The 27139-nt window shown below is 39.8% G+C and overlaps 1 protein-coding gene across 6 annotated transcripts in view; it reads right to left on the reverse strand.

The window, feature by feature from the left end:
* Positions 1–27139, reverse strand: part of CTBP2 (C-terminal binding protein 2) — a 278022-nt gene that overhangs the window by 77462 nt on the left and 173421 nt on the right. For 4 of the 6 annotated variants that reach the window (XM_087725960.1, XM_087725963.1, XM_087725962.1 and 1 more), the window contains one exon: positions 24950–25118. In XM_087725960.1, the coding sequence (XP_087582086.1) occupies positions 24950–25007 (58 nt within the window). In that variant the 5' untranslated portion in view covers positions 25008–25118. Of the gene's footprint in view, positions 1–9886; positions 11944–24949; positions 25119–27139 lie in introns of those variants that run through there. The other 2 variants (XM_087725957.1, XM_087725958.1) reach the window with 2 other exon arrangements.

Here is a 27139-nt window from a genome sequence, read left to right on the forward strand (position 1 = left end):
CTCTAAGCGGTTTACAGAGTCAGCATATTGCCCCCAACAACAATCCGGGTCCTCATTTTACCCACCTTGGAAGGTTGGAAGGCTGAGTCAACCTTGAGCCGGTGAGATTTGAACAGCAGAACTGCAGAACTGCAGTCAGCGGAAGTAGCCTGCAGTGCTGCACTCTAACCACTGCACCACCTCGGCTCTTATCAACTAATGATAACTAATGTTGAGAATGAAAAAAGGCAAGAAGGAAGAAAACAGAAAAGACAAAGGTGTAGATAAATCAAAGGAAAGGGAAAAAAGAATCATAAAGAAGTGAACTCTAATTTTCTTTGATAGCAGTTATAAGGATAAATATAACATCTTACAGCATTGGTTACATTTTCTACATAGTCTATTATTTTCGTTCTACTCTTGAAACCATTCATCATAACTATATTTTAAACTTATCACAAAAAGTCAATCAATAAGAGGTTTCCAATCATCAATAACATTTAGTCAGTGTTACTCAAATGTGGTTAGACTTACATGATTACAGCCCATAAGTGCACTCTAATAATCTAAATCAGAGCTGTACAACCTGAGGTTCTTCAAGGCTTCGGGAAATTTCTGCAACCTTGCTATGGAGTTTGATTAGGAGCCAAGGTGGCGCAGTGGTTAAATGCAGCACTGCAGGCTGACTGCTAGATCAGCAGTTCAGCGGTTCAAATCTCACCGGCTCAGGGTTGACTCAGCCTTCCATCCTTCCGAGGTGGGTAAAATGAGGACCCGGATTGTTGTTGGGGGCAATATGCTGACTCTGTAAACCGCTTAGAGAGGCCTGAAAGGCCTATGAAGCGGTATATAAGTCTACTGTTATTGCTATTATTGTTATTGCTATTGCTATTACTTATTCATAGTGTTTTAATGTGCCCAAAGATAAATATTATTAAATGACTTATTAATGAATAAACACATTATATTTAGGTGTAAATGAAATGACATAAAATTTAGTTCATTTCTGTCTCTTCTCTTTAGTAGCTGGAAACGTCCATCATACCCCTTAAAGATCTGATGCAACCAGGGACGTGCGGTGAGGTTTATGGCTGGTGAGGCACTGACACAGTGGTGGATTTCAAATTTTTTTAGACTTGTGGACTTCAATTCCCAGAATTCCACAACCAGGCATGCTCAGTTCCTATTTAAAGCGACATTTGTTTTTCTCTTAACTTAAACAGTTAAGGAGAGTCATCCACGGTGACGCAGCAACTAGCCTTTTTCCTTTTTCCCTATTTTTTCTTTTCATGATGGGAGTGGTGAGGCTGTGCCTCCCCTGACTGCACGTCACTGGATGCAACCCTTAATCTAGGAAAAAAAATACACTATTTTAGACCATTAATTAATTAAGATATGTTTAACCCAACTTGAAGTTCTTAAGGTATGTTTAATTAAAACACAATATAGTGCATACTGTATATTCCAACATGTCTGGACAACACTGGATTGGTAATAGTGATTATGACTGAATTGCGGTAACATTTGAGATCCATTTCCCCCCCCCATTCCCTCTATTTTTCCAAGGCATACGAGAGAACAAAAACTTTTGGAGCCACCTTTAAGTAATCTAGTTATGTAGATTTTAGGAAACTTGGAGATCTTTTTAAAAAAAAAATGGCATCTCTCCTCCCATTCCGAAGTGTCTCAAGGCAGCTTTAAAGGCAGTCTACTTATGGGATTGCCAAATGTTGTAAATTCATTCTGTGGTGCAGTACTGCAGGCCACTTTAGCTGACTGTGATCTGCAGTTCAGCGGTTCAAATCTCACCGGCTCAAGGTCGACTCAGCCTTCCATCCTTCCGAGGTGGGTGAAATGAGGACCCGGACTGTGGGGGCAAGTTGCTGACTCAATTTGCTAAAAAAAAAATTGTAAACCGCTTAGAGAGGGCTGAAAGCCCTATGAAGCGGTATATAAGTCTAATAAATAAAATAAAATTATTTTAGTCTAAGTTCATGACTATCCTGACTCTTTTGTATTTTTTTTTCTAGCCAAAGCCTGAAATTGTGGTAGCTATAAGCTTGGAATGAAAGCATTCAAACAGTTATCAGTGATGGGTTAGTAAGGTTAATCTTTTACATTTTCAGAGAGAATTACTTGGCAAAGGAACCAGTATCCAGGCAGTCCTCATTAGAAATGTAGCAGAGTTTGAGAATTAAGGCCAGAGAACTTTCTAGTTTGGAAATGGCAAATTTTTAGTGAAATGAACCAAAATGACGTCCCTTTTCAAGAAAGGTCACACACATATATGCGGACATTCCAAACTCTTTCTACCTATTTGCTCAGAACTTTCAAGCAACAGCAATTGCAATGAAAACTGTTCCTCATTATACCTGAAAATCATGCAGTTCTTTGGAATCACTAGTTTCTGCAAAGGACCAGAAAATTCCAAATCGCCATGCTTGCAAGATCATTACTAAATGATCAGCTAGGATAATATGCACTGGGTAATTCTTACTTGATAAGACTATTTAGCTGAGAGATTCAAGATCTCCCACCGTTTTGTTGCTGATGGAAAAGGTGAAACACGAAGGTCGGGAATGAAGCTATACGGGAGTTAGAGAAGAGAGAAGTAAAGCAGCAAGGAATGTTTTGTAATGGATTTTCTCGGCATCACCTCATTTTGTTTGTTTTGGAGAAAGTTTTGGAGGAAATAAATGAAAAGAATGAAAAGCCTACTACAAGGCTACAATTGGCCTGGTTTTCTTACCCTTAGCTTCATAGTTAGAGATAACTTGATAATTTAATAACAGCTAAAATTCATTGACACTCGAAGAAGAAAGAGGTAAGGGAAGGTGGGTGGAATGGAGAGAAAAAGAAGAAGAGGAGGGAGGAAGAGAAAGAAAGAGAAGGAGAGAAGGTAGGAAGGAGAAGAAAAAGGGTAGGAGTAGGGAAGAGGTAAGGAAAGGAAGAAGGGGACAGAGACGAGGAAGGAAGGAAGTAGAGAAGGAAGGCAGGGAGAAAAGAAAAGAAAGAGAAAACAAGGTGGTGTCTTAGCAGGTGCGAAGGATGGTAAACAAAGCATTTTAAACTATACCTTATAACTTTTCAAATGGAATAATAATAATATAAGAATGGCAAAGAAAAATAATAATTATGTGAATGTATATGTGTATGTAAGAGAATAAATGACAGTAAAAATATAAAGCATAATAAAGGTAAATAATATTTGGTCATAAGTAGCTAAGTTTAAATAAAGAAAGAAATGTACATAAAAATGGATAACGAACAAGGAGATTACGAAGGCAAGATAGAAATGTATAGAAGGGAAAACACTAACTGCAAAGAAACCGATTCGGAAGTGCGGTATGATATACGATGGAACTTATTGTTCCTATGTTGTTTTTAAGTTACGTGTTTGTTTTTGTTGATGTGCTTATGTGTTTAAAATAAAAAAAAATTATCGTCTAAAAAAAATAAAATAAAATTCATTGACACTCATTAATATAATAAAAGGTCTTATCCTTTTTATTTCTTTTGTAGTTAAGCCAATTGAAAGTCAATTTTCAAGAATCCTCTTGTCCAACATTAAGGGCATTGTGATTCTTTATGTTCCTGCTATTGATTAGACTAGCAGAATGGAATTGTGCAAGATAAATTCATCAACGTTACTGTAATATTTTTAAATTTCTGACCTCAAGATCAGCTCAAGAACTGAATAAGGGGGCATGCAGATTGGCATCTTGGGATCTAAAGCATTTCCTGTATATGCCATCCAACTTAGCCATGGTGATTTCTTTTGTGTATTTTTTTTTTTTAGCACTAGAACTTTCCAAAATAAATCAAAGTCAATTTCCTAGGCTGAGATGAACCTAAGAGGGGAATCAATGCTTCCTTTTAAACCACAGAAATAAACACAGACTTAACACCACAACAACCTAGGATTGTAGTATTTGGAAGATCAGGATCAATCAATCAATCAAACAACATTTTAAAAGTACTGTATATACTCAAGTATAAGCCTAGTTTTTCAGCCCACTTTTTGAGCTGAAAAAAGCCGCCTCGGCTTATACTCGAGTCAGTGAAAAATTTGCCCGAAATGGAGGAGAAAAAGGGGCGGGGCCATGCCGCTGGGTGACGCTCGTGAATGGCCCAGCGCCCCTGAGTTTCCCCTCCCTCTGTGTCAGTTTGCCGCGCAGCGTGCACCGCACCATCCCCCCTCCTCACGTTCTAATGTAATGCAGGGCTATCTTACGATTCCCCTTCCTCCCCCTCCTGCCGCTCTGCAACGATGTCCCACCTCCTCCTTGTTATGGCAAGCAGCCACATAGCGATGTCCCACCTCCTCTGGTACAGTGATCCAATGATAGGAATCACTGTGCCGTGTGTCATAGGAGGCGGGACATCAGCATCACAGCGGGACATCAGCATCATGAGGTGAGTGAAGTATTTCATTGAATACACCGGTATTGTGTGATAATAATTTGTTATGCAGAGCAAATTTTTACAATGGCTACTGTATATTTAATGGGCACAGGCAGGCTGTATATGTTATTCAATGGGCAATGGCATTATTGGTATCTATTTTTATTTTTGAAATTTATCGGTAGCTGCTGCATTTCCCACCCTAGGCTTATACTCGAGTCAATAACTTTTCCAGTTTTTTGTGGTAAAATTAGGTGCCTCGGCTTATATTCGGGTCGGCCTATACTCGAGTATATACGGTACAAACTTCACTATATTCTACTTCTGATTCTAACGATTCTGAATCATGTGAACTGAATCATGAGAAAGTCATCAGGAGAACTGAGATGAAATATGAGACAATGAAGTAATGGCAAAATTAAATAATATTGCAAATGAGGCTATAAAACCAAAGAACAGCTGTGTCCTACTATTACATACAAAGTTTGCCCTGGCCTTCTTTCGATGATGGCTGGATAAGAGGAACAAACTTAACAATGAAAAAGCCTCTGTTTTTTCAACCAAAAAATAAATTGGATTTCAAAGGGATCTTACCTGATGAGATCTCTGTAACTTTGCACTTCTACTTTCAGTAATTTTTGTTAAATATTCAGTAAATATTGAAGAAGGTTGTTTCTGGTTAAGTAAAAATTGGCTGCCAAGGTCTTGACAACAGTAAACAAGCCACAGATGCCACTCATGGAATATTAAAGGATTTATGACCTTTTAAAGTCTTACAGTTTTAATAAAATGGGGAAAATGATATGGGGACAACTTGGCACTGTTTATCCTTATCTCACGCTTTACAACAATAATACCCCTAGCAATAAACACAAGAAAGGAATAACTTAAAGCATAAATTGGTTCATTGTAAATTGTTATTTAATTGTTTGCCACTTTGGCATTTGTTTTGAATTTAGAAATGCAAGAAAAATCATTTTCGAAATTATATGTTCCACAACACTGAGTTTCAATCACTTAGGTACAAAATGATTCAGGAAATCTTGATATCGGTAAAAAAAATTATATGTAAATGAACTTGTCCAGATTAATGACATGTTTTATCTTTTTTTTTTCATTTCCTACCTACTCCCTACCATCTGTTGATTTCCCATGTCAAAAGCCCTTTAGTTTTTTTTTTAACCATTCTTTGTAAATATTATGGACATACAATGCATACTAAGTTAGAAGTCATAGTGTTTTCCCCCCTAATCTTTGTTTTATAACAACTTGTGTCCACCACTGTAACATGCTCTACATGGGGCTGCCCTTGAAGAGCGTTCGAAGACTTCAGTTAGTCCAGAACACAGCCGCGCGAGCGATTGTGGGTGCACTCAGGTACACCCACGTCACACCTATCCTCCGTGAGCTGCACTGGCTACCCATTAGTCTCCGGACCCGCTTCAAGGTGCTGGTCATTACCTATAAAGCCCTACATGGCATCGGACCTGGGTACCTGAGAGACCGCCTCCTGCCGATTACCTCCCATAGACCGATTAGATCTCATAGGTTAGGTCTCCTCCGGATTCCATCTGCCAGCCAATGTCGGCTGGCGACTCCCCGGGGGAGAGCCTTCTCTGTTGCAGCTCCAGCCCTCTGGAAGGATCTCCCCATAGAGATCCGGACCCTTACTACCCTCCCGGCCTTCCGCAAAGCCACCAAGTCCTGGCTGCTCCAGCAGGCCGGGGGGCTTGTGAAATATCCAGCCCCACGGTAACTGTGAATGTTGCGTATTTTAAAGTGTTGTTTTTGTTTATTTATCCCCTTCCCTTGTTTATTGTAAGCCGCCCGGAGTCCTTCAGGAGTGGGCGGCATACAAGACCAATAAACTCAACTCAACTCAACTAGTGGTTTGGTAATTGCTCTAGAACAGGGGTGTCAAACTTCCGTCATCACGTGACGTATTGGGACTTCCTCCCTTTGCTAAACTGGGGGGTGGGTGGGGCCAGCGCGTTACACATCTGGCCCACAAGTTTGACACCTCTGGTTAGAACAAGTCAGGAGAGGACACAGAAGTACAGATGAAAATTTTATCTCCCTCTTTCTTCAGAAAGAGCCTCTTCTAGGATGTTCGTTTATTCTGGAATCAGTATTCTGAATCCAATCCATTACTTTTTATTATAACTATGCTATACTTTCTTAACTCATAAGTGAGTGTCATATGTTTAATGGAGCTTACTCCATTGTACTACTTAAGCGTAATTTAGATACCAATTAAAAAAATAAAGCAACAATATTAAAAATATTTATATATCCAGCTTCATCTATTGCAATTAAACAAACACTCAATTAATGGTCTTTATACAACAGTTCAGTCGAAGAAGAATTACTGAGATTTAATAGCAAGCATCTATACTTATTAGCAGTTTAATCTTAATCATGTTTACTTAGAAGCAAGACCCTCTAAAGTCAATAGAGATTATTAAGTGCATGGGTAAAAAAAAAAAGAATGTCCATAACACATCCCTTTAAGAAAATGTATCACAAAATATGAATGCTTTACCCTTGACCAGTCAGTTTAAATATGTGATTGTATTTACATGCATTATATATAACAAATTACTATTTAATTATATTGGTTAAGAATGGATTTGCATCAACACATACATTTCTTTGTAATTAAATGATCCTGGAATTCTCATTTCACCTATTTCATAGTAGACCATTGCTTAAGCCCTAATTAAATATACATTTTAAGGAGAGGGGGGAAATACCTCTGTTCGTTGTTTTAGATGAAAAATAAAACAGAACAAAACAAGAACAAAGTGACAAATTTTAGCTGAAGGTCCTACTTCAGCTAAACCTTTTCAGCGACTTCAATAGAAAGATAATCTTTCTGTGATTATGACCAAACCCTCGCGTTGCTTAGCAACACATAATTAAGGAATATGTTTTGAGATCCGCTTTGCAAGCTGGCCATTATCAGATGAAATTACTGGAGCAACAAATGTCATCTTCATGCAAATGAATTGGTTGTAGAGAAAGAATGTTTGCCTGAAGAAGGACGCTGATCCACATCGAACTGTAGTATACATATTGTCTTCTAGCAGGCAAAGAGTTTCAAAAACAAAGACAGCCATTGTCTACCCCACCATATAAAGATGGATTGCATAGTTTAATATGAAGAAAGGCAGCAAAATTTTCTAAGGTACACGTACTTTTAGTATTATACTAGGGCCCTTTGTTTTCAGGGCAGAGACGATATGGGGAAATCATTTCCATCATGTATGGCATAAATGTTTGCCACCATTCAAAGAATACAAAATTTCCGTGGAAAAATATCTGCCTGATGCTGGGACATGTTATTAGTTACAGCAGGGCTATATTTAGTATTTAGTATTAATATTTAATAAATTTATAGGCCGCCCAATCCCAAAGGACTCCGGGCGGCTTACAGAAAGTAAATTTTAAAAAATATAGAATTTAAAAAAACAGAGGAAAACAGAATTTAAAACCACATCATACACCCAATCTGGTCGGGGCTGGACCTCAGACATGAGGTCAACAGCCCCAGGCCTGCCGGAATAGCCAGATCTTAATAGCTTTTCGGAAGGCCATGAGAATGGGCAGGGTCCGGATCTCTGGGGGTAGTTCATTCTGTAGGGTCGGAGCGGTTACAGAGAAGGCCCTCCCCCGGGGCACCGCCAGCCGACATTGTCTGGTTGACGGCACCTGGAGAAGGCCCACCCTGTGCGATCTTATCGGCCGTTGGGAGGTATGTGGCAGTAGGCGGTCTCAGAGCCTACTGGGAAGTTGTTTCATTTTTGTGTTATTTTCATTGTTTGAGACAGCACTAAATAATTATTTAAAAAACCACTGGCTATTTGACACTGTATTGATCTTTAAAACAAACTTCCCCTCCTCACAAGTTGAAAAATGTCTTCATATGCATACAATTTTACCAAAACAATTCTTGAAGATCCTTCAAAAACCGCAGTGAGACCCAGCTGTTTTCACTTCAATCCTAATCAGAAGTTTTCATTCTACCAAAATAAGCAGCAGGACTGGAAAAATAACCACTTCGGTATTAATACTATAGTGTTACGTTTCTCAATACAAGCTTTTTCCTTACTATTTAATTGTAAAGAATAGAAGCTAAATTGGTCCCTAATATATACTTAAACACAGTGCTCTCAACTATTTAAGTTATATGTATTATTTCCAAAAATATAACATGAACAATTTATATTTTAAAATAGAAGAGGCAGTTAATCCTGCCTTTTGTTAATTGTATTGGTTGCCTTGTTGAAATAAAGCTGCTTTACAAAAAGAGGCATTATTTTAATGCTTGGAACTGATATAGTGGGGACACCATCCAGCTCAGAGCGAGCACTTTAAAATACAGTAAAATAGTGTTAAAAGATATATCCCTAAAATTCATGGGATTGAAATACATTTCAGGGATTTGATGGTGCTCACTATTTTTCTTTATTATTTGTTTAGGGAAAAGAAGCAATCTTTTTTTTTTCAAGGCTCTATGCTAATTAATTGTGGGGCACATTTACTTAATGTGAACCCCACTTAATTCAGAAGGACCCCCCCACCAAGAGATGTGTATAGTATATAGCCCAGGCACAAAGTAATTTTTGCCAGCCTGTCTTCTCAAAGGAGGAAATACATTTTCTAATTTTGATTCCTACAATTTCAGTGACTGTCACAGCTTTTATTGGGATTTACTGAGCACGTCTTACTTAAGGATCTACTCCTTTGCAAAGGAGGACAGTAATTTGTTCAGCTTCATCAACCTTAGAAAGTTACCAGGACATATACTCTTCATTAACACGCCAAGCATTCTGACAATTGGCACTTGGATTTAGATGTATACAGATTTGTTTTGTTAATTACTTCTATAGTGGTGGATATTTTCAACAGAAATCAACCAAGTTTTGTTTAGGAAAGATTATTTTAGAAAGGAAGAACACTGGCTAAACAAGACCTAGGATCACAGCATGGAAAACTTAATAAATATTCTCATCCGTTCCTTAGAAATATCCCTGAGCTAAATTGTTATAAATACATATTATTAATAACAGTTACGAGATCATATAATTGTGAATGTATATATGAAATTAATAAAATTAAAAAAAAAAGAAATATCCCTGAGCTCATAGTAATTAAACAAAATCACTCAAAAAATAAAAGCAGAAAGCAAATTATCTAATCTTACAAACATTGCAAGTAAGAGAAAAGGCAAGATTCATGACATAATAAACTTTGCATATTTGCTCTTTAATTTGTAATAACACAAAAACTGAAACTTAACAATGACTTCCAACATTGGAGTTATTTACTATACAGAAGAATGTGCCTAAGTATGTATATTATAGATTAATGCTGCTCATCTTGATGCAACAGATTATACATTTGTTCTAACCTCATTGGAACATTTTTTAAAAAATAAATAAAAGCATTAATATAACAATCCTAATGAATTCAACAAAGCAGTATATTTTAAAATAGTTACTTGGTTCAGGAGCTGTCATGGTGGAGATGATGACAGGTGGACCTGTACGCCTTGTAGATCTTTGACATGGCGAATGATGCCCTGGAAAACTCGGTCCCGCTGGAGCCAGATTGGGTTCCAATTGGACTCCTTGCTTTCGAAGAATCTGAGGGCTGTTGTGAGGGCTGTGAGCAGGGGAAGACAATGGATTTCTTTTCATCAGCTCCATGGGTACGGTGTATGTGGTTGAATAGGCTATTTTGGAATTTGCGTGCGGACTGGCTTGCGGCGTATTCATAGGAATCGCAGAAGGGGAAGAATAGCCAGTTGCTTGTCGAATATGCATATTGTATGGGCCCAAAGCAGTATATCCAGAACTGGGAAGAAAAGGAGTGACTTGAGGAGAAACCCCTGTTGCGGTTTCCAAAAGATGTTGTGTCGGGGCGCTAGACGGACGGCGAGTCAATTCTGCTATTCTTGGAGACTGGGGTTGCATTGAAGCAGTTGGCGACTGATATGCTGTTGCACCATCCCCCACAGAGTTGGTGAAAGGGTGGGTCCCATACTCATTCTGGAGCAATTCGCTTCGGTGACTAAAACTATTTGACCTGTTTCTGGGGCGAATGGCAGCATTTTTCCTAGACTGCCTCTGGAGTTGCATTTCTACTTTGTAGCTATGAACAATTCGAGAAAGCACTCTTGCCTGCCCTAGATTGGGAGCCACCGACTTTATGTCATTGTCCTCCATCATTGCTAGCAAGCTTGGGGAATCAAATCCTTGTTGCAGCAATGCACCGAGAGTGCTTTCTGATATTCCTTCAGAACGCATCATGGCTAAATATTCTGGATCCACATTCCTTTTAATGTCCTGTCCTGGAAAAGATGCAGGCATCTGCATTTGGGAAGGTGTCATTGTTGCTTCATAGCCATCGTAAGGGACTTTTGTACCGAAATTGTCTCTGACTGGTCCATGGCCACGGCTTACAGAAGTGGCAGGCAGCATTACGTTTCCATCAGAGGCTGCAGCTGAATTTGGATCCACCACCAAACATGTTGGAGCAACTTGTTTACTGGCTGCAGAATCCACAGATCTCTCCATTACGTCATTATAAGCTTGTCGATAAGGAAATACAGAAGGTTCTCCTCTGCATCTGGACGCAGGGGGTTCGACACCATACCTTGTTAGAGAAGGATCTCTATTTCGAATCCTCTGTGCTTCGGGAACCATCTTGATCACAGGATCTCGGTATACCTGGCTGCCTTCATGCGGTACAGGTGACCGTACTTGCATCTGGTCCCAAGCCATTCTACCACCAGGTATGCCATAATTCGATGGAGGTCTGTTAGTCATGTGATCTCTGTAGTAGCATGAATCTCTAGGTGATCTAGTAGCTAAAGAAGGATCACTGTAGTAATCCTGAGGTGGCAAGGAACTCCGTGCAGACATCGCAGGCTGTCTGTCGTAATACATAAAATCAGGAATGGAACCTCTCCAAAAGGAACCCTGCGGGAAATGCGGCTCCGGATATCGATACAAGTCTTGTTTCAAGTCTGTACCTCCTTGCAAGATGATATCATGCGGTTTACAGCTCGGCTGCTCACACCAAAATCCCTCACCACCATAGGTTAGTGAATTCCTTCTCCCTGGAGGTCTCTGGCATTCAAACGTAGCGTCGTTCTCCCAGCAGCCTTCGTCCCATCCTGCAGCATCCCAGCTCTGAGAGCGGCCAATATGTCTGCTTGGAACTGGCATTCAGCAATATTTAGCTTTTAAGAAGGACAGGAATGCTCTCCTGTAAAATCTCCGGTTACACACATAAACAAATGCAAAAAAAAGAAAAACTAAACCAAGACAAAACCCCAGAAGCCCTGTATCTGAATCTTTCTGGGCTTTAGGAAATAATCCAGCAGGTGGTTTACGATTTCAAAGTGCTGCCTGAATTATTTATTCTTCGAAACTTTAGTCGCCAAACAAGAAACGTCTAACTGTAACTCAGCCTCGCTCAAAGTAAGTAGAATGGAAAGGTCTTTTCTGTATAATTCAGACGCAGAAAGGAGTTGCTGTGCTTAATCCAGATTTATCCCTTCCTGCCCGCAATGGCTAGCTCACATGGACAGATACACAAACACTGTGTGAGGATTAAAGGCTAAATAAAACTCTAAAGCTTTTTGTTCCATGTGACACTATTTTAGCCTGATGGATGCAACTGCATCAGCCCCTACACACATCTTTAATGTATTTTCTACCACAGATCACGGCCACTACATGCTATTTTACATACAAACACACAAAGGCAGGCTTTACGCATCACAAGGCGTAAGATTTTATTTAAAATTATACCTCGAGGAGAAAAAATAATCCCTGGCAATAAAAGGAGAGAGATGGTGGAGAGTAAGGGAGCTTCATGTCAATTCAATCTTAATCCATCCTGATGAAATGCTAATCCACAACAAACAGCTATGGGGGCATTAAATAAGCCCAGGTGTGCTGATCCCAAGAAGCAAGATACAGGAGTATATAAATCAATCATGCTTAAAACAAGCTGGGCATCAGTACAATGCTTTATCAATGTCATATATTACTGGGGATCAGGGAGCGAAAAGCAACGAAAAAGAGAAGTCAGTTTTGGATTTGGATTTAGATTTTTTGGATTTTATTGGGGATTTATATGCCGCCCTTTTCCCTGAGGGGACTCAGGGCGGCTTACAACAATGAAGGGAAGGGAGTGCAAGACAAGACTTAAAAAAAAGAATCGTGATTAAAAGAAAATTAACCATAAAAACACAACATTCACTCAACATTCGGGCGGGGTGAGAGTAATCCTATCCCCAGGCCTGACGGGATAGCCAGATCTTGAGGGCTGTTAGTTTTAAACTAACCACTCCAATTATTACATTATCCTCATAATTCTCCAATCCCTCCATCATCTAGGAAAGGAATCTGCTGAGATTTAATTTGGAATTTATATGAAGGTTCGAGAAGAGGTCACAGAAAGAGGGCAAATAGCCTTGATTTTACAAATTTGGAAGAACAGTCTCTCTCCCTTCTCCCTTTCCCGCAGTGGCGCAGTGGTTAGGGTGCAGAACTGCAGGCCACTTCAGCTGACTGTTATCTGCAGTTCAGCAGTTCTAATCTCACTGGCTCAAGGTTGACTCAGCCTTCCATCCTTCCGAGGTGGGTGAAATGAGGACCCGGATTGTTGTTGGGGGCGATATGCTGACTCTGTAAACCGCTTAGAGAGGGCTGAAAGCCCTATGAAGCGGTATATAAGTCTAACTGCTATTGCTATTTCCATTATTTCAATTTTGAGGTAGAACACACATTCACACTGTAAAGCAACGAAGAAATTTCATCTTGGCAAATCTTGGTGAACATTTCAGAAGATCATAGCAACCATTTAAAAAATACCAACGAAGTAAAGAAAATATATTTCAGAATGTGGATGCAGATTACCATGTCCTTGACATAGTACAGGTAGTCCTCAACCTATGACACAATTGAGCCAAACATTTCTGTTGCTAAACAAGAAATTTGTTAAGGGAATTTTGCCCCATTTTACCACCTTTCTTGCCACACTTGTTAAGTGAATCACTGCAGTTATTACTTAGGAACACGGTTGTTAAGTGAATCTGACTTCCCCATTGACTTTGCTTGTCAGAAGGTTGCAAAAGAGGATCATACGACCGCAGGACAATGATTGCATTGGTCATAAAAATGAATCAGTTTCCAAGCATCTGAATTTTGATCACAAGCTGCAACACGATCATAAGTCAGTTTTTTCAGTGCCGTTGAAACGGTTTGAACGTTCACTAAATTAACTGTTGTAAGTAGAGAACTATAAGAACTGTCTAAAACAATACCTTCATTGTTTCTTGAATACAATAGAAAATATAGATGAACTGTAATGTTTTGTTTATGAAAAACTACCATACAAAATTAAAGTTAAATCTTACTTTACGGGACCGTCTTCTGCCACATACCTCCCAGCGACCGATAAGATCTCACAGGGTGGGTCTTCTCCGGGTGCCGTCAACTAGACAATGTCGTTTGGCGGCTCCTCGGGGGAGAGCCTTCTCTGTAGCTGCTCCGGCCCTATGGAACGATCTACCCCCAGAGATCCGGACCCTCCCCACTCTCACGGCCTTCAAAAAGTCTATTAAGACCTGGCTTTTCCGGAAGGCCTGGGCCTGTTGACCTCTTGAATGAGGTCCAGCCCCACTACGGTTGAGTGTGTTGTGTTTTAACCTACTTTGTTTTCTTTACTTTTTAAACTTTTTAGTACTTTTTAAATTGTCTTTTATGTAAGCCGCCCGGAGTCCTTTGGGATTGGGCGGCATATAAGTTTATTAAACTTAACTTAACTTTATTCTGGCTAGATTAGTGTACACACATTTAAAGCTGATCTACAATAAAATTACAAAATAGTGCTATTGCGACAGACAAATCACTAATTAAATTTTAATGTATCTTTCATATAATTACAATAAAGATGCAATGGATGGAAACTAATAAAATACAGTTATGATTTGCTACAGTGGCCAAAGTGGGAGGGTAATTTAAGGCTTCTGATTAAATTTGAAGAGTTTCAGCAGAGTGCTCTCTAATTATTATTTATGGAATATTCTTTCTAAATGGCAATACTTTGGCAGAAACTCACTTCATCCTGAAAGTTTGTTTTCACTACTTGAAATAATAGTAGAATCAATACAAGTAATCTACATAACTTTTTCAGCTACTCCATTCTACAAAAACAATCCATTCTCACATTTATCTAAATTTTAATAATAATTGTTAAATGAATGAATATCAAATACCCTGACAAAATGTATTAATCATCTCTAAATCTGTTTTTATTTTGTTTTAAGTACTCCCGTTTTTCCAAACAATGTTGTCTTTTCAATACAGTGAATTTAAAAATAAAGCTAACTTATTTTTTTTAAAAAAATGATTATAATTGGCAACAAATCATCCAGTTCAATCTACTTCCAAAATAAGTGCTGTTGGCTCAGCCAATCAAGCTACATATTCTAAACGAGTCCTTGGTTTACTCCATCAAATCAATGAGAGACAGATTACACCGCAATTCATAAGACAAGCAGATTCTATTTGAAGTCCCAGAACAAGAGTACACTATAAATTTATGCATACTCCTGTCAATATTCTGTTTATGTCCATCTGAATATGCTATCTCTTCCTGTTGCATTCTAATACATTTAGTTGCTCTTAGTCAGGGGTGGGTTTCTCGCCCCGTTCCAACCGGTTCAGTTGGAACGGGGCCGGCGGCGTCCTCGTGCATGCGCACGGTGCACGCATGCGTACTAGAGTCTGCGCGATGCTCCAGCTGCTCCTGGACGATCGCGCAGGCGTTGTATGCGTCCTGCGCATGCGTGGAAGCGCAGAACTCGTCAAAACCGGGTAAGGACCGCGGGCAGGCGGGTGCGCCCTTCGCCATTCCCAGGTTCGGCGACCAACCGGTTCGCAGGGACCGCTGCGAACCGGTTGAAACCCACCCCTGCTCTTAGTCAAATATGGAGCATGAACTTATATCAGAAATCTTGTAGATATATGTTCTGAAATTGTGCTTCCTAGCCTGACAGGCTGAAATCTGTGAAATACTTGGGAAATATTTACCTACACTGTGTTTGTGTTATCAGCCACCAGTTCAGACTTTCAGTTACTTTTGATTTATACTTGGGAATTCTATAGACAATGTGATTATCTATGAAGTGAAGAAAATTTCCGGGGCTGTAAAAAAAAGTTAAGTCCATGGAGTCCTTGATTTATGGACATAAATATCATCCCGAGGATGTGTGCCACTTTCGGAAATATTAGGAACACTCTCTTTAGGATTTCTTTCATACTAATCTAAATCATAGGCATTTGACATTTTGCCCCCCCCCCCAAAAAAAGCGTTTAAGTCTCAATGCTGTTCATAATCCCTGCTTTTTAGTATTCATTTGAATGGAGAGATTGAACCCATGGTCCAATTCACTGTGAGAATGTGATCATGAAAGTGTCGCGTTGTTTGTGGTATACTATATAACGCTCTGAACTGAGGAGGCTCTGATTAAATGGTTGTCCAGGTGGCATGCATTTACATCAGTGGTAGTCAACCTTTTTCTACTTACCGCCCACTAATGGATCTTTCTTGATGGAAAAATTTCCTTACTGCCCACCAGTTTTTGCGCAAGTGCGGAACATGAGCATATTTCTTTTTTTTCAGACATGGGTTCTAAATTTGTTTCACAATTTAACAACTACTTTTACTCTTACGTTTTGATCTGCACTCCACACAGTGCTTTTTCCACTCCTCTTCTCCCTTTTATTACAAACACCAAAAACAATGCTGTATTAGGTGCCAATTTTTATTAAGTGTCACCATCAAAACAAAATTCCTTTTCCTGCCTTCTTCTTCTTTACCTTTCTTATAGTATTTCACTATATCAAGGATCTCTTTTTCCCTTTTTTTATTTTCTCCTCCTTCTTCCTTTACTTATTTCTTTCTTTTATTTTATAAGATAACAAAACTTAATTTATGAGCCAGACTAAACACTGCTTACTCTCCTCCTTTATTTTATCCCCTTTTCTCTATTTTTCTTCCCTTTTTTTGTTAATTTTTTTTGATCTTTTCCTTTTTATCTCCTTTTTTTTTTACCTTCCTTAGGGCAATGTACAAAAGTAAGGCTGAGCTAGTTAGCCCACTTATTATTATTAGACAACAACCATTCTCTCCTGCCTATAACTTTTCTTTCTCCTATTTTGCAACTGCTCTGCTCCGCTTTATTTCATAAGATAACAAAACTTATCTGCCTGTCCCTGCTATCAGTTTCCACTCCTCCCCTTCCTCTTCCCACGTGTTTGCTTGTTTGCGTGCATGCGCACATTGGTTTATTGATGTGTGCGCTCGCGCTTGTCCACTCACTCAAAAGGAGGTTTTAACCTCCGAAGTCCCTACCGCCTACCTGGAATCCCAAAATGCCCACTAGTGGGCGGTAGGGACCAGGTTGACAACCCATGATTTACATCATTGGTTTTGGATCAGTTCACTAGTTAGAAGCATGTGAAGCCAAGATCAAAGTGAAAAGCCATGAAACTGGTGTTATAAGCCACCTTAGAAATCTTTAGTGCACTGTTGAGGTGGGAAAATGAAGGCAGGTTTCCAGAAGGACTCCTCATACCAGGGGTGGGTTTCAACCGGTTCGCGGCGGTCCCTGCGAACCGGTTGGTCGGCGAACCCGGAAGTAAGTAACTTCCGGAAACGGCGAAGGGCCCACCCGCGCGCCCACGCTCCTTATCCAGTTTTGACGAGTTCTGCGCTTCCACGCATGCGCAGGATGCATACAGCGCCTGCGCGATCCTCCAGGAGCAGCTGGAGCATCACAAAGACGCTAGTACGCATGCGTGCGCCACGTGCGCAAGGACGCCGCCGGCCCCGTTCCAACCGAACCGGTTGGAACGGGGCGAGAAACCCACCCCTGCCTCATACCATATATTATCTGGCAAAATAGCTTCACCCATTAGTTTCAGGATCTCCCCATCTTGGATCTTTATTGTTTAATTAACTTGTTTTCACCTTGAGCTTCAACACTGCCCTTCACTTCTTATTCTTCTTGAGTATGAAGAATAAACCAGATAATTCTTTTAAGAACTATTCTGATGTGATTTACTTATGATGGCATCTAAGTGATATCGGCTGACTTGGAAAATTATGCAATTGCCCTTATCTATTTTTACATCCAGAAATGGATTGAAGGAATCTGTTCCTTGGAATTCTTTATAATTCCAGGGTAAGTCCTAGCTGAACTGTTCCCAGTAAGCTCCAACTGGTGAAGCTGGTGTCTTAGTGTTGCCACAATCTTTGAGCAGGACTGAAATTGTATCTTACTGGGTGTACAATCAAAAGCCAATGGGGACCATTTCACTTTCTTCCTGACTAAAAGAAAAATTTGAGAGCTCAACCACGTTTTTCTTCTATAACATAAGTTCTCAGTTCTAGAACCCAAGGACATGGGTTCTAGAACTGAAAACTTATAGAAGAAAGACATTTCCTCAGCTGTTCGGTGTTCAGGGATATCTCAGCCAGGAACAGAGTATAAATGGCTTAACTATTAGTGAGTTAGCTGCAGTGGTGGGTTTCAAAAATTGTTCGAACCTACTCTGTGGGTGTGGCCTCCTTTGTGGGAGTGGCTTGCCACCCATGTGACCGGATGGGAGTGGCTTGCTGCCCATGTGACCGGATATGAAGATGCCGACGACACTTGTCAGAACCACCTTAAATTACCTCACACACAGCACTGGCATGCATAAGAATAGGATGTAAACTTGTTTTTTAAAAGGCATCTTTGATTTGCGTTAAAACAACTTCAACACACGCAATGTTCTGATTGCACCACAAACGCAGTAGTCATCCTTACCTTTCACAGAGGCACTGAGTTTTATAAATATGAGCTTGATAGTGTAGAATAATCATATCCAAGGACCAGTGGTGGGTTTCAAAGAATTTTGGAACCTCTTCTGTAGGTGTGGCCTGCTTTCCGGGTCCACTGGTGGAACCTCTTCTAACCGGTTCGGTAGATTTGACGAACCGGTTCTACCGAATAGGTGCAAACTGGTAGGAACCCACCTCTGGTTAGCTGCTATGGCCCTCATTCTCATAGAAATTACTTTGCGTAGCAGAGGACAGCTATAACTCCATAGTGCTACTTCCTGATACTATCTACATTTTTTTCTACTTAGGATCCAGAGATAATCTAGAAAAAAATCTAGAGTTAATTCGAGAGCAGTGGCCAAAAGTCACAGTATTACAATCACAAGAGTTTGCATGGAAATAGGTAATCTTCTATTCTTTCTTCCATGGATGGAAACTAATAACATACAGCTATGATTGGCCAGAATGATCAATGTGATTAAATTTGGTCAGATCAAGCAGAATTTATGATCATTTTATAACCTATTTATGATCATTTACAGCCTTCTAAATGGCAATACTTTAGCAGAAACTCACTTTATCCCCAGTTTGCCTCCATTACTTGAAAAAATAAATCAATAAAAGGAATCCATGTAACTTCTTCGGCAAGCCCTATTTTTTACAAGAACAACGAATTACTCTACTTGCTTATTCCATTATTTAAATCTTAATAATTATTAGGGTGGGCAAGGATAGCTGATGCGCAAAATATACATTGCAACGCTTATTGCAAAGCCTCTCAGCTATCAAACGACAACCCGGCCTTCACGTGGTGCCCCCCGTTCCCACCAATCGGGCTCTGTCGACCCTTGGGACTGGCGCCCCCCTTGGGTATATCCAGCCGAAACAGCTTCCATGGATCGCCGTATCCATTCCAATCAGCCCTTTTTAGGGCTAAACAATATCGGTTGCCTCAATGTGCAAACATTGCTACAAACAGGGAAGCAGGCCCTTCTCGCTAAAAGTATATAATAGCGACTGGCCGCACCACCTGACAACCCTAGCACAGGACCGAAAACAGTGGCGTCAAATTTCCATGGAAGTCGCCTATACCCACGATGGGTGAAGAGGCGTCAAGTACAAGTAAGTAATAATTATTATAGTACTTTCCATGCATAGCAAAAATCATGTTTTCTTTTCTATGTCAAATAAAGTGAATAGGGTAGGAACACTAAGCAACAAAGTCATTGGTTATCACATTTTGGCTTTAGCTGTTAGACTAAATACCGATCCTATCTCCCAGATTATTACCAAGTCCTCTGTGGAAATTGTTTTATGATATGTATTCTGAGTCTTGCAATAATACAAAAGCAAACAGACATTTTTTCTCCTGGCATAGTGTGAAATATACTGAATATTAAAAGCGGAACATTAAGTACTGTATAAGATACACAGATTTACTATAGTAACTTCTTGTAACCCACTCTAATATTTAGAAATAACTCAATGATGAGTGTTTTTCTTATCTCCCCCATTATCATTATTCTACATCATACTTTAAATCATTCAGATATACATTACATGTTTTAAAAAAATCCTTATCTTTCTATAGTTAAGGAGTCATCACCATTTGAGAAAATCAGCCCGCAGAAATGCTTGAGATGAATGGGAAATCCCATGAACCTTAGCTAGAGAGAAAAAACACCCTTAAAGTACTTATTAACTGCATGTAATCATCATCTGCCATTGCCATATTTTAATAGCCGTTGTAAAAGCATGTTGGATGGTATATGACAGGCAGCAAATGCGTTTAGAAATTCAAATTGCAAATGTAGTTGGCAAACAACAAATGTTTCTCTGGCTTTATGTAAACAGCACCATTATAGGACAGAGAAGAAGTATTTTTGTAATTGAAAAAAAAACAAAACCCACGAGAGGGAAAGACTCGAAAATCTATTGTTCAGAATAAAATAATCCAAACTTCAATTGTAGCTAATGTTCTGTTAGTAGGGTTGTCCTCTGATCCTTGTAAGTTTCTTGTATACTTAGCAACCACATCTGATAGCGAACTTCAAACTGGAAGGGTGGCTTTTGAAAAATCTAAAGCTGCCTGATAGAATCCTTTTAAGTCAGGTTCAAAGTCTGCTTTAGAAATGAGATAGACCACTACACCTGCATATTTATGGCATTTTGATGAGAAGAGATTTTTTTCTTTTCTCTCGTGCGCCACACAGTTCTGGCAGTTGTCAGCATTTCTTTTGGAAGAGATTACAAAGGATGCATACTTTCACTCTGCTCTGGAGAAGATTAACTCACTTTTGACTGGGTTAATTAAACTGACAGATGCAATGACTTTTACATTTTTCTGTGTTACATGATGAAACAAAGACCCCCACTCCCCCCGTTTCTCAACCCAACACACACCCTTGCTATGAGTTTGAGCTGTATTTCCCTTTATCGCTTCCCCAGTCATATTGGTGTCAATGAAGTGGCCCACATGTGAGAAATAATCCTTCACTTCACTCCATTTTGATGGTTGTACAATTCATAACTTTTAAAAGCAATGGGAGGAGATTATGTTTAGAGTCTACAGGAAGGGGAACAAGAATTAGATTAGATTAGATTTAGTTTATTTGTATGCCGCCCTTCTCCGGGAGGGACTCAGAGCGGCGAACAACTCGAAAAGGGAAAAGGGGATACAAACACAATACACAGAATTAAAATACACAAGAGTCATACAGCCATACAAGTCGAGAGGGGAGGGGAACTCATCAACCTTCAATTCCCTTTGGCAAAAACATACCAGAAAAACTTCAACTGGAATCTTGAGATATTAAGACACTGAATGCCTTGGTCAGTTCACAAATTGATTATTGTAACACACAGTACTTGAGGATGTCCTTGAAGAGTTGCAACTAGTGGAAAATGCAGCGGTGTGGGCAATTATGCGCACTCTTTGTTATGCCCTTGCTCTACAAGCTGCACTGCTTGCCACTCTGCTTCTGAGATCAATTCGAGATGTTGGTAATGGCGTATAAAGTCATACAAGACATGGACTGGGTTATTTGAGGGATTGCATCTCCTTGGTTACATCTGCCCATCCCATGAGGTCCAGCAGAAGAGACATGTTATGGATTCTATATATTAAAGCAGTGTTTCTCAACCTTGGCTACTTGAAGATGTCTGGACTTCAACTCCCAGAATTCCCCAGCCAGCATTTGCTGGCTGGGGAATTCTGGGAGTTGAAGTCCAGACATCTTCAAGTAGCCAAGGTTGAGAAACACTGTATTAAAGGATATCACCTGATGGGGGTAAGGAAGAGTATCCGCTGGCCTTTCAAAAGGTTCTGAGGTCAGGGTTTTGATATTATGCCTGGGCATCTGGGTGTAGCCCGCATCACTTGTAATATGCAAGTTGCAATTTTGCTGCTGCTTATTTATGGTTTTAATTCAAATTCAAACCTTTATGGTCAGTGTACAACATGGGTACAATGAGATTGGCTACGTATGTACAATGAGATAATCTGTAATCTTGATTCAATACGGTTTTATTTTGTTTTATTTTCATTCTTGTTCTTGCTGTTCCTAACTGTGTGAGTGCCCCAAAATCACATAACTGAAAAAGGGGAGGAGCTAGTTAAACGAAATGAAGGGGTGAAAGAAAGAATAAGCAGCCACTCTATCCTTTTAAGACCAGATATGGCATATGGTGGAAAACATTTATTATTTAATTTAATAAATAAATAAACAGCTGTAGTGAAAAGCAGCATAAACATCTGAATGCACAATGGAAACATTTTTTGTATAAAATCAACAACACATGTCCTACTGTACTCTTTGGGATTTGAACCCTATATTCATAAGTCCTGAATCCTGAGGGGATAATATCCATTTGTAGTAGCGCCAGTGAATGGGGAAAAAAAAACCCATCCCAAATTATCTTCATGAGACAACGATATGGTACCTAAATATATATGAAATATTAAATATTTAAATGATTCCTTTGTGATGAAATTTAGTGTTCTTTCTTGACATCTCTGGGGGATATAGGCCAATGGTTCCACCACAAAACCGCGCTCGACTAAACCGCGTCGCTGACGTCATCAAAAGGGCGACAACAGCGTGGAGACAGAAGCACGCTGTAAACCCTAAACCTAAAATTAACCCCTAAACCTAAACCTAACCCCCCTAAACCTAATCCTAAACCTAACCCTAAACCTAACCCTTAACCTAACCCTAAACCTAACCCTAACCCTAATCCTAACCCTTAACCTAACCCTAAACCTAATCCTAACCCTTAACCTAACCCTAAACCTAACCCTAACCCTTAACCTAACCCTAAACCTAACCCTTACCTTAAGTTGAATCGGCTTGCTTTCAAAGAGCTATTTAAAGCGCCCTTATTTCTCCGCACTGGCTGTTGTCGCCCTGTTGATGACGTCAGCGACGTGGTTTAATCGGACGCGGCTTAGTCGAGCGCGGTTTTGACGGGTCACGTAGGACAATATATTGCAAGTTTGATAACATAGTAAGATTTCGAGCATTTAAGGCAGACAGAGATTCTCAAATGCCATGGATTACTGAGTCACTATTGTAACTGTGGAATTGAGAGTTGGAGCTCTGTGCTTTCAAACCAATCCATGTAAAGAGATTCAGAATTTCAGAAGGCTAAACCAAATGCAGTTATTAGCTTATCCCTGGAGTCATGCTAAAATTAACACTGGACAAAACAAGTACAATGTTTTTCCCAGGTATTGCTTGCTAGTCTTTGCAAAAAATTACTTAGCCTCTTTACCCAAAGGCAAATGAGAGATTGCTCCCCAAATAATCATCTGTGAAATGAACAGAGGAAGGTGTAAGAAAAAGAGATAATGGATATTGAGAGACATTAGCTATTGACAGAGATATTGACATATGGCCAAAGACACTGCTGCTAAAAATCATGAATAGTTTTGAAGATTATCCTGAAGTTCAGTCACTAATTGTTGACAGGCTGCTTATCCCGCGAATATAGTCCTTGTGCAGAGGTATCCGCAGTATCTAATGCTTTGGTCAAGATATCTAAATGCGCACTGCATTGTCACAATGCAAGGTCCATCCTTTTTGTACATGCATGCAACATTGCAACACATATACAACAAAGGTGGCGCTTGCCTCCTAATGGCAAAATGCTCATTTCATTATTCCATGCCCTAAAATCTCTACAGATGGTTCACCGACAAATTCGTTCCAGTTAAATGCGCGCCGACAAAACCGTGATGTCAAAATCGCGTGCCATCAACAAACAATACTGGGACGCGAAAAGAACCTTATAACCCATCCACCCTAACCCTAACCGGGCTTTTGACGTCGCGGTTTTGTCGGCGCGCATTTGACTAGCGCACATTTGTCGGGTCACGCTACAGATATTTCTGCAGTCTGTGATTCCTAAGTAGGACTTCTCCTTCTTTCTCTCTTCAGGTAGAGCCTTCTGTTGCTCATCTCTATATAGCATGTCCTTTTACTGCCTCTTTCTATCCCTTCTGGGCAGGCATACCACCCTCGTTAGTCCAAATCCATCTTTGTTGTTCTTTCTTTGGCCATTGTTATTTCTACTTGACAAAGAAAGTGTGCGTACCGCATTACTCCTGTGTGGAGGAGTAATCTGTTCATGAGAAGAAATGGCTGGTACATTCAACTCAAGTGTCAATAAATTTTATAAATGAAGTACCTTATTTTACAGGCAATTAAGTTTAATCATCCCATTAATTCAATTAATATAAATGTATTATTCTATCCTAGCCCTGCCCTTTTTTAGAGAATGGTTTCTAAAAGATATTTACATTTGGCTACATAAGTTTATCACAGACGCATCTATTGAAAGGGATCTGCATATCTTAAAGATCATTCAAATGAGAGATATAAACGAGACTGGAAAAAATGGATTGACTATATACAAAATAAATACGGGACCAAGAAATTCCAATGCTTAAGATCAGAAATGATTTAAACTGTTAAAAGTTAGTTCAGTAAGAAGAAGCTAAGGCCAATGCAGAATGTCATTAATTTCTTTATTTCCTTTTTCTCAATAGATTTTAGACTGTGTTAGTTAAAAATCCATACTGTGTACGGGTTCTGGGAAGTCGGGGGGGGGGAAGGAGGAGGGGGTTGGGGGGGGTGGAGGGAGGGAGGGGCACACACACAAAAAATTGTACTTCAATGTCTTAATGATTGACAAATGATGAAATATTTGTGCTTTTTTTTTTAAGAAATAAAATAAATATTTGAGAAAAAAATATTTGAGAAAGGGATCTGGTAGAATTAGAGCTGCAACAGTGCAATAAAAAAGTGAGAAAGCTGGGCAAAGTCCAGAATATTTGTCCATTGTTATAATATGTCTCTGTCTACTCTTCCTTTTTGAGATTTGTCATCTTAAATTCAGGATTGTCTTCTTTTCAGATAAAAAATGTGCGTGCATGGGAGAGAGCGAGAGAGCATACATTAATTACACTAACTAAATGCAGTTATTAGATGCAAAGATGTAACTGGGATGAAGCACTCTGTTCGTGTTGTTGTTTAATAAAGCCATGATTGCTGCACTTACTTTCTACCAAGTTCAACATAACTTAATGAGTGGAAAATATTCTGTGGATGTTATGAATATTTAATTAGAAACAAAGGGTTACATCAAGGCTTACCTTCACAAATTCTGTCCAATCGCTGTCTCTTGACTTTATGTTTGTCCACAAGTGCCATTGCGCTACTGTGTTTTAGTTTTGCACTACTTTCTGAATCAAAGGATAAAGCAATCCCACGAGAACTTATGGAAATTCACAGTAGTCCAAGTGCATTACGCCACTTTGAATCCTGAAACAAGAACAGAGTTGTAGATTGTTGGCCCTTGATAAAACAATAAATCTACACTGAAAACGTCTTCAGGGGCTACTTCTATTTCGTGACCCGACAAATGCGCGCCCGACAACAGCGCGCCGATAAAACAGCGACATCGACAGCGCGCCCACAAAGGCGCGCCGACAAAAGCATGATTAGGGTTAAGGTAAGGGTTAGGGTAAGGGTTAGGGTAAGGGTTAGGTTTAGAGTGTGCTTTTGTCAGCGCTCTGTTGTCGGCGCGCTTCTGCGCTCATTCGTCGGTGCGCTTTCGAACTCGCAGTTTTCTCACCGCAGTTTCGTCGGCGCGCTTTAGTCGAGCGCGCATTTGTCGGTGAACCCTTCTATTTATGTGATGTATCTTCAGTGCTTTTAGCCCTTGAGTTACGTAACTAGAAATTGAATTGTTTGGGACTTTTGGTTCCTTCATTGGAATTTGCATAATTACTACCCATACATACCCATATAGTCTCAAAATATGACCTGTAATACACTCTCTCTCTCTCTATGGTTTTGGATTTTATGTATCTAAAAGATGGAATTTGGAATTAATGCTTGGCTAGTGTTTTAGATTGCTGATCATTAATGAAGGTACAGCGCTAGTAAACATATCTGTTTTACAAAATGCATTGCCACATGGACAGAGAGAAATGAATCGGGAACAAGAACCTCACATATGCACATACATAATCCATCAGCCACCTACTCAGTAGTGAACCCAATGAAATGCAAAGAGGTACAGGACTTAACTTTTTGAAAGAAGCAGAATTACTGTAACAGTTACATCTTCCTATATATATAAAGGTTTGACTTCTCTTATGAAAGATTTCATTTGGGAAAAAAAACCACACACAACTGAACACGGGTCCTAAACTCCTGAATATTAAAGAGACAAAACAGATAAAAGGCGGCCTCTTTTCTTCTTCTTGCTTCTATTCATAGCATCTAGATAACCAATTGAATATAAGCACTTTTGCTACCAAAATACACACTTCTTTGTAAGGTAATTTTTATACTGAAGTCTTATTGAGACGTGTGGCTGTGACCTAGTCAGTTAATTACAAGTGGCTGTATGTAACTACAGATGGCAACATGTAGAACCTTTCTAGGATCTGAAGGTGTATAGTGTTGGACCTGGTTAATAGCAATAGCAGTTAGACTTATATACCGCTTCATAGGGCTTTCAGCCCTCTCTAAGCGGTTTACAGAGTCAGCATATCGCCCCCACAGTCTGGGTCCTCATTTCACCCACCTCGGAAGGATGGAAGGCTGAGTCAACCTTGAGCCGGTGAGATTAGAACCGCTGAACTGCAGATAACAGTCAGCTGAAGTGGCCTGCAGTACTGCACCCTAACCACTGCGCCCACCTCGGCTCATGGATGAGAAACTGCAGGCACTATCATGTTGGCTAGACAAAGCAGTATTTCTTTTTTTTAAAAAAAAAAATAAGCTTAAGTTATGGCAGAACACTTCTCTACTGGTGACAAGATAGCTTGATAAACATAGTAATCATGTCACCTCCTTGGACAGCAAAGTGACTAACAAGTACTGGAGTGCATAACACCAGATGCCCCTAACAAGGCAAATATCACGAAACTGCATCTCAGTTAATGCCATGCAGGAGAATTCAATACAGAAAGCAATTATATTTGGAAGAGTTAGCAGTAAAACAGAACAACGTAGTTGGAAGGGACTTTGGAGATCTTCTATTCCAACCCCCTGCTCAAACCAGAATAGCAATAGCAATAGCAGTTAGATTTATATACCGCTTCATAGGGCTTTCAGCCCTCTCTAAGCAGTTTACAGAGTCAGCATATTGCCCCCAACAATCCGGGTCCTCATTTTACCCACCTCGGAAGGATGGAAGGCTGAGTCAACCTTGAGCCGGTGAGATTAGAACCGCTGAACTGCAGATAACAGTCAGCTGAAGTGGCCTGCAGTACTGCACCCTAACCACTGCGCCACCTCGGCTCAGAAACCCTATAACAGACAAAAAAAAA

Source organism: Thamnophis sirtalis, unplaced genomic scaffold (assembly GCF_051295495.1).
Source record: "Thamnophis sirtalis isolate CommonGarterSnake01/CBP01778 unplaced genomic scaffold, rThaSir2_p1.2 scaffold_11, whole genome shotgun sequence".
Taxonomy (NCBI): domain Eukaryota; kingdom Metazoa; phylum Chordata; class Lepidosauria; order Squamata; family Natricidae; genus Thamnophis; species Thamnophis sirtalis.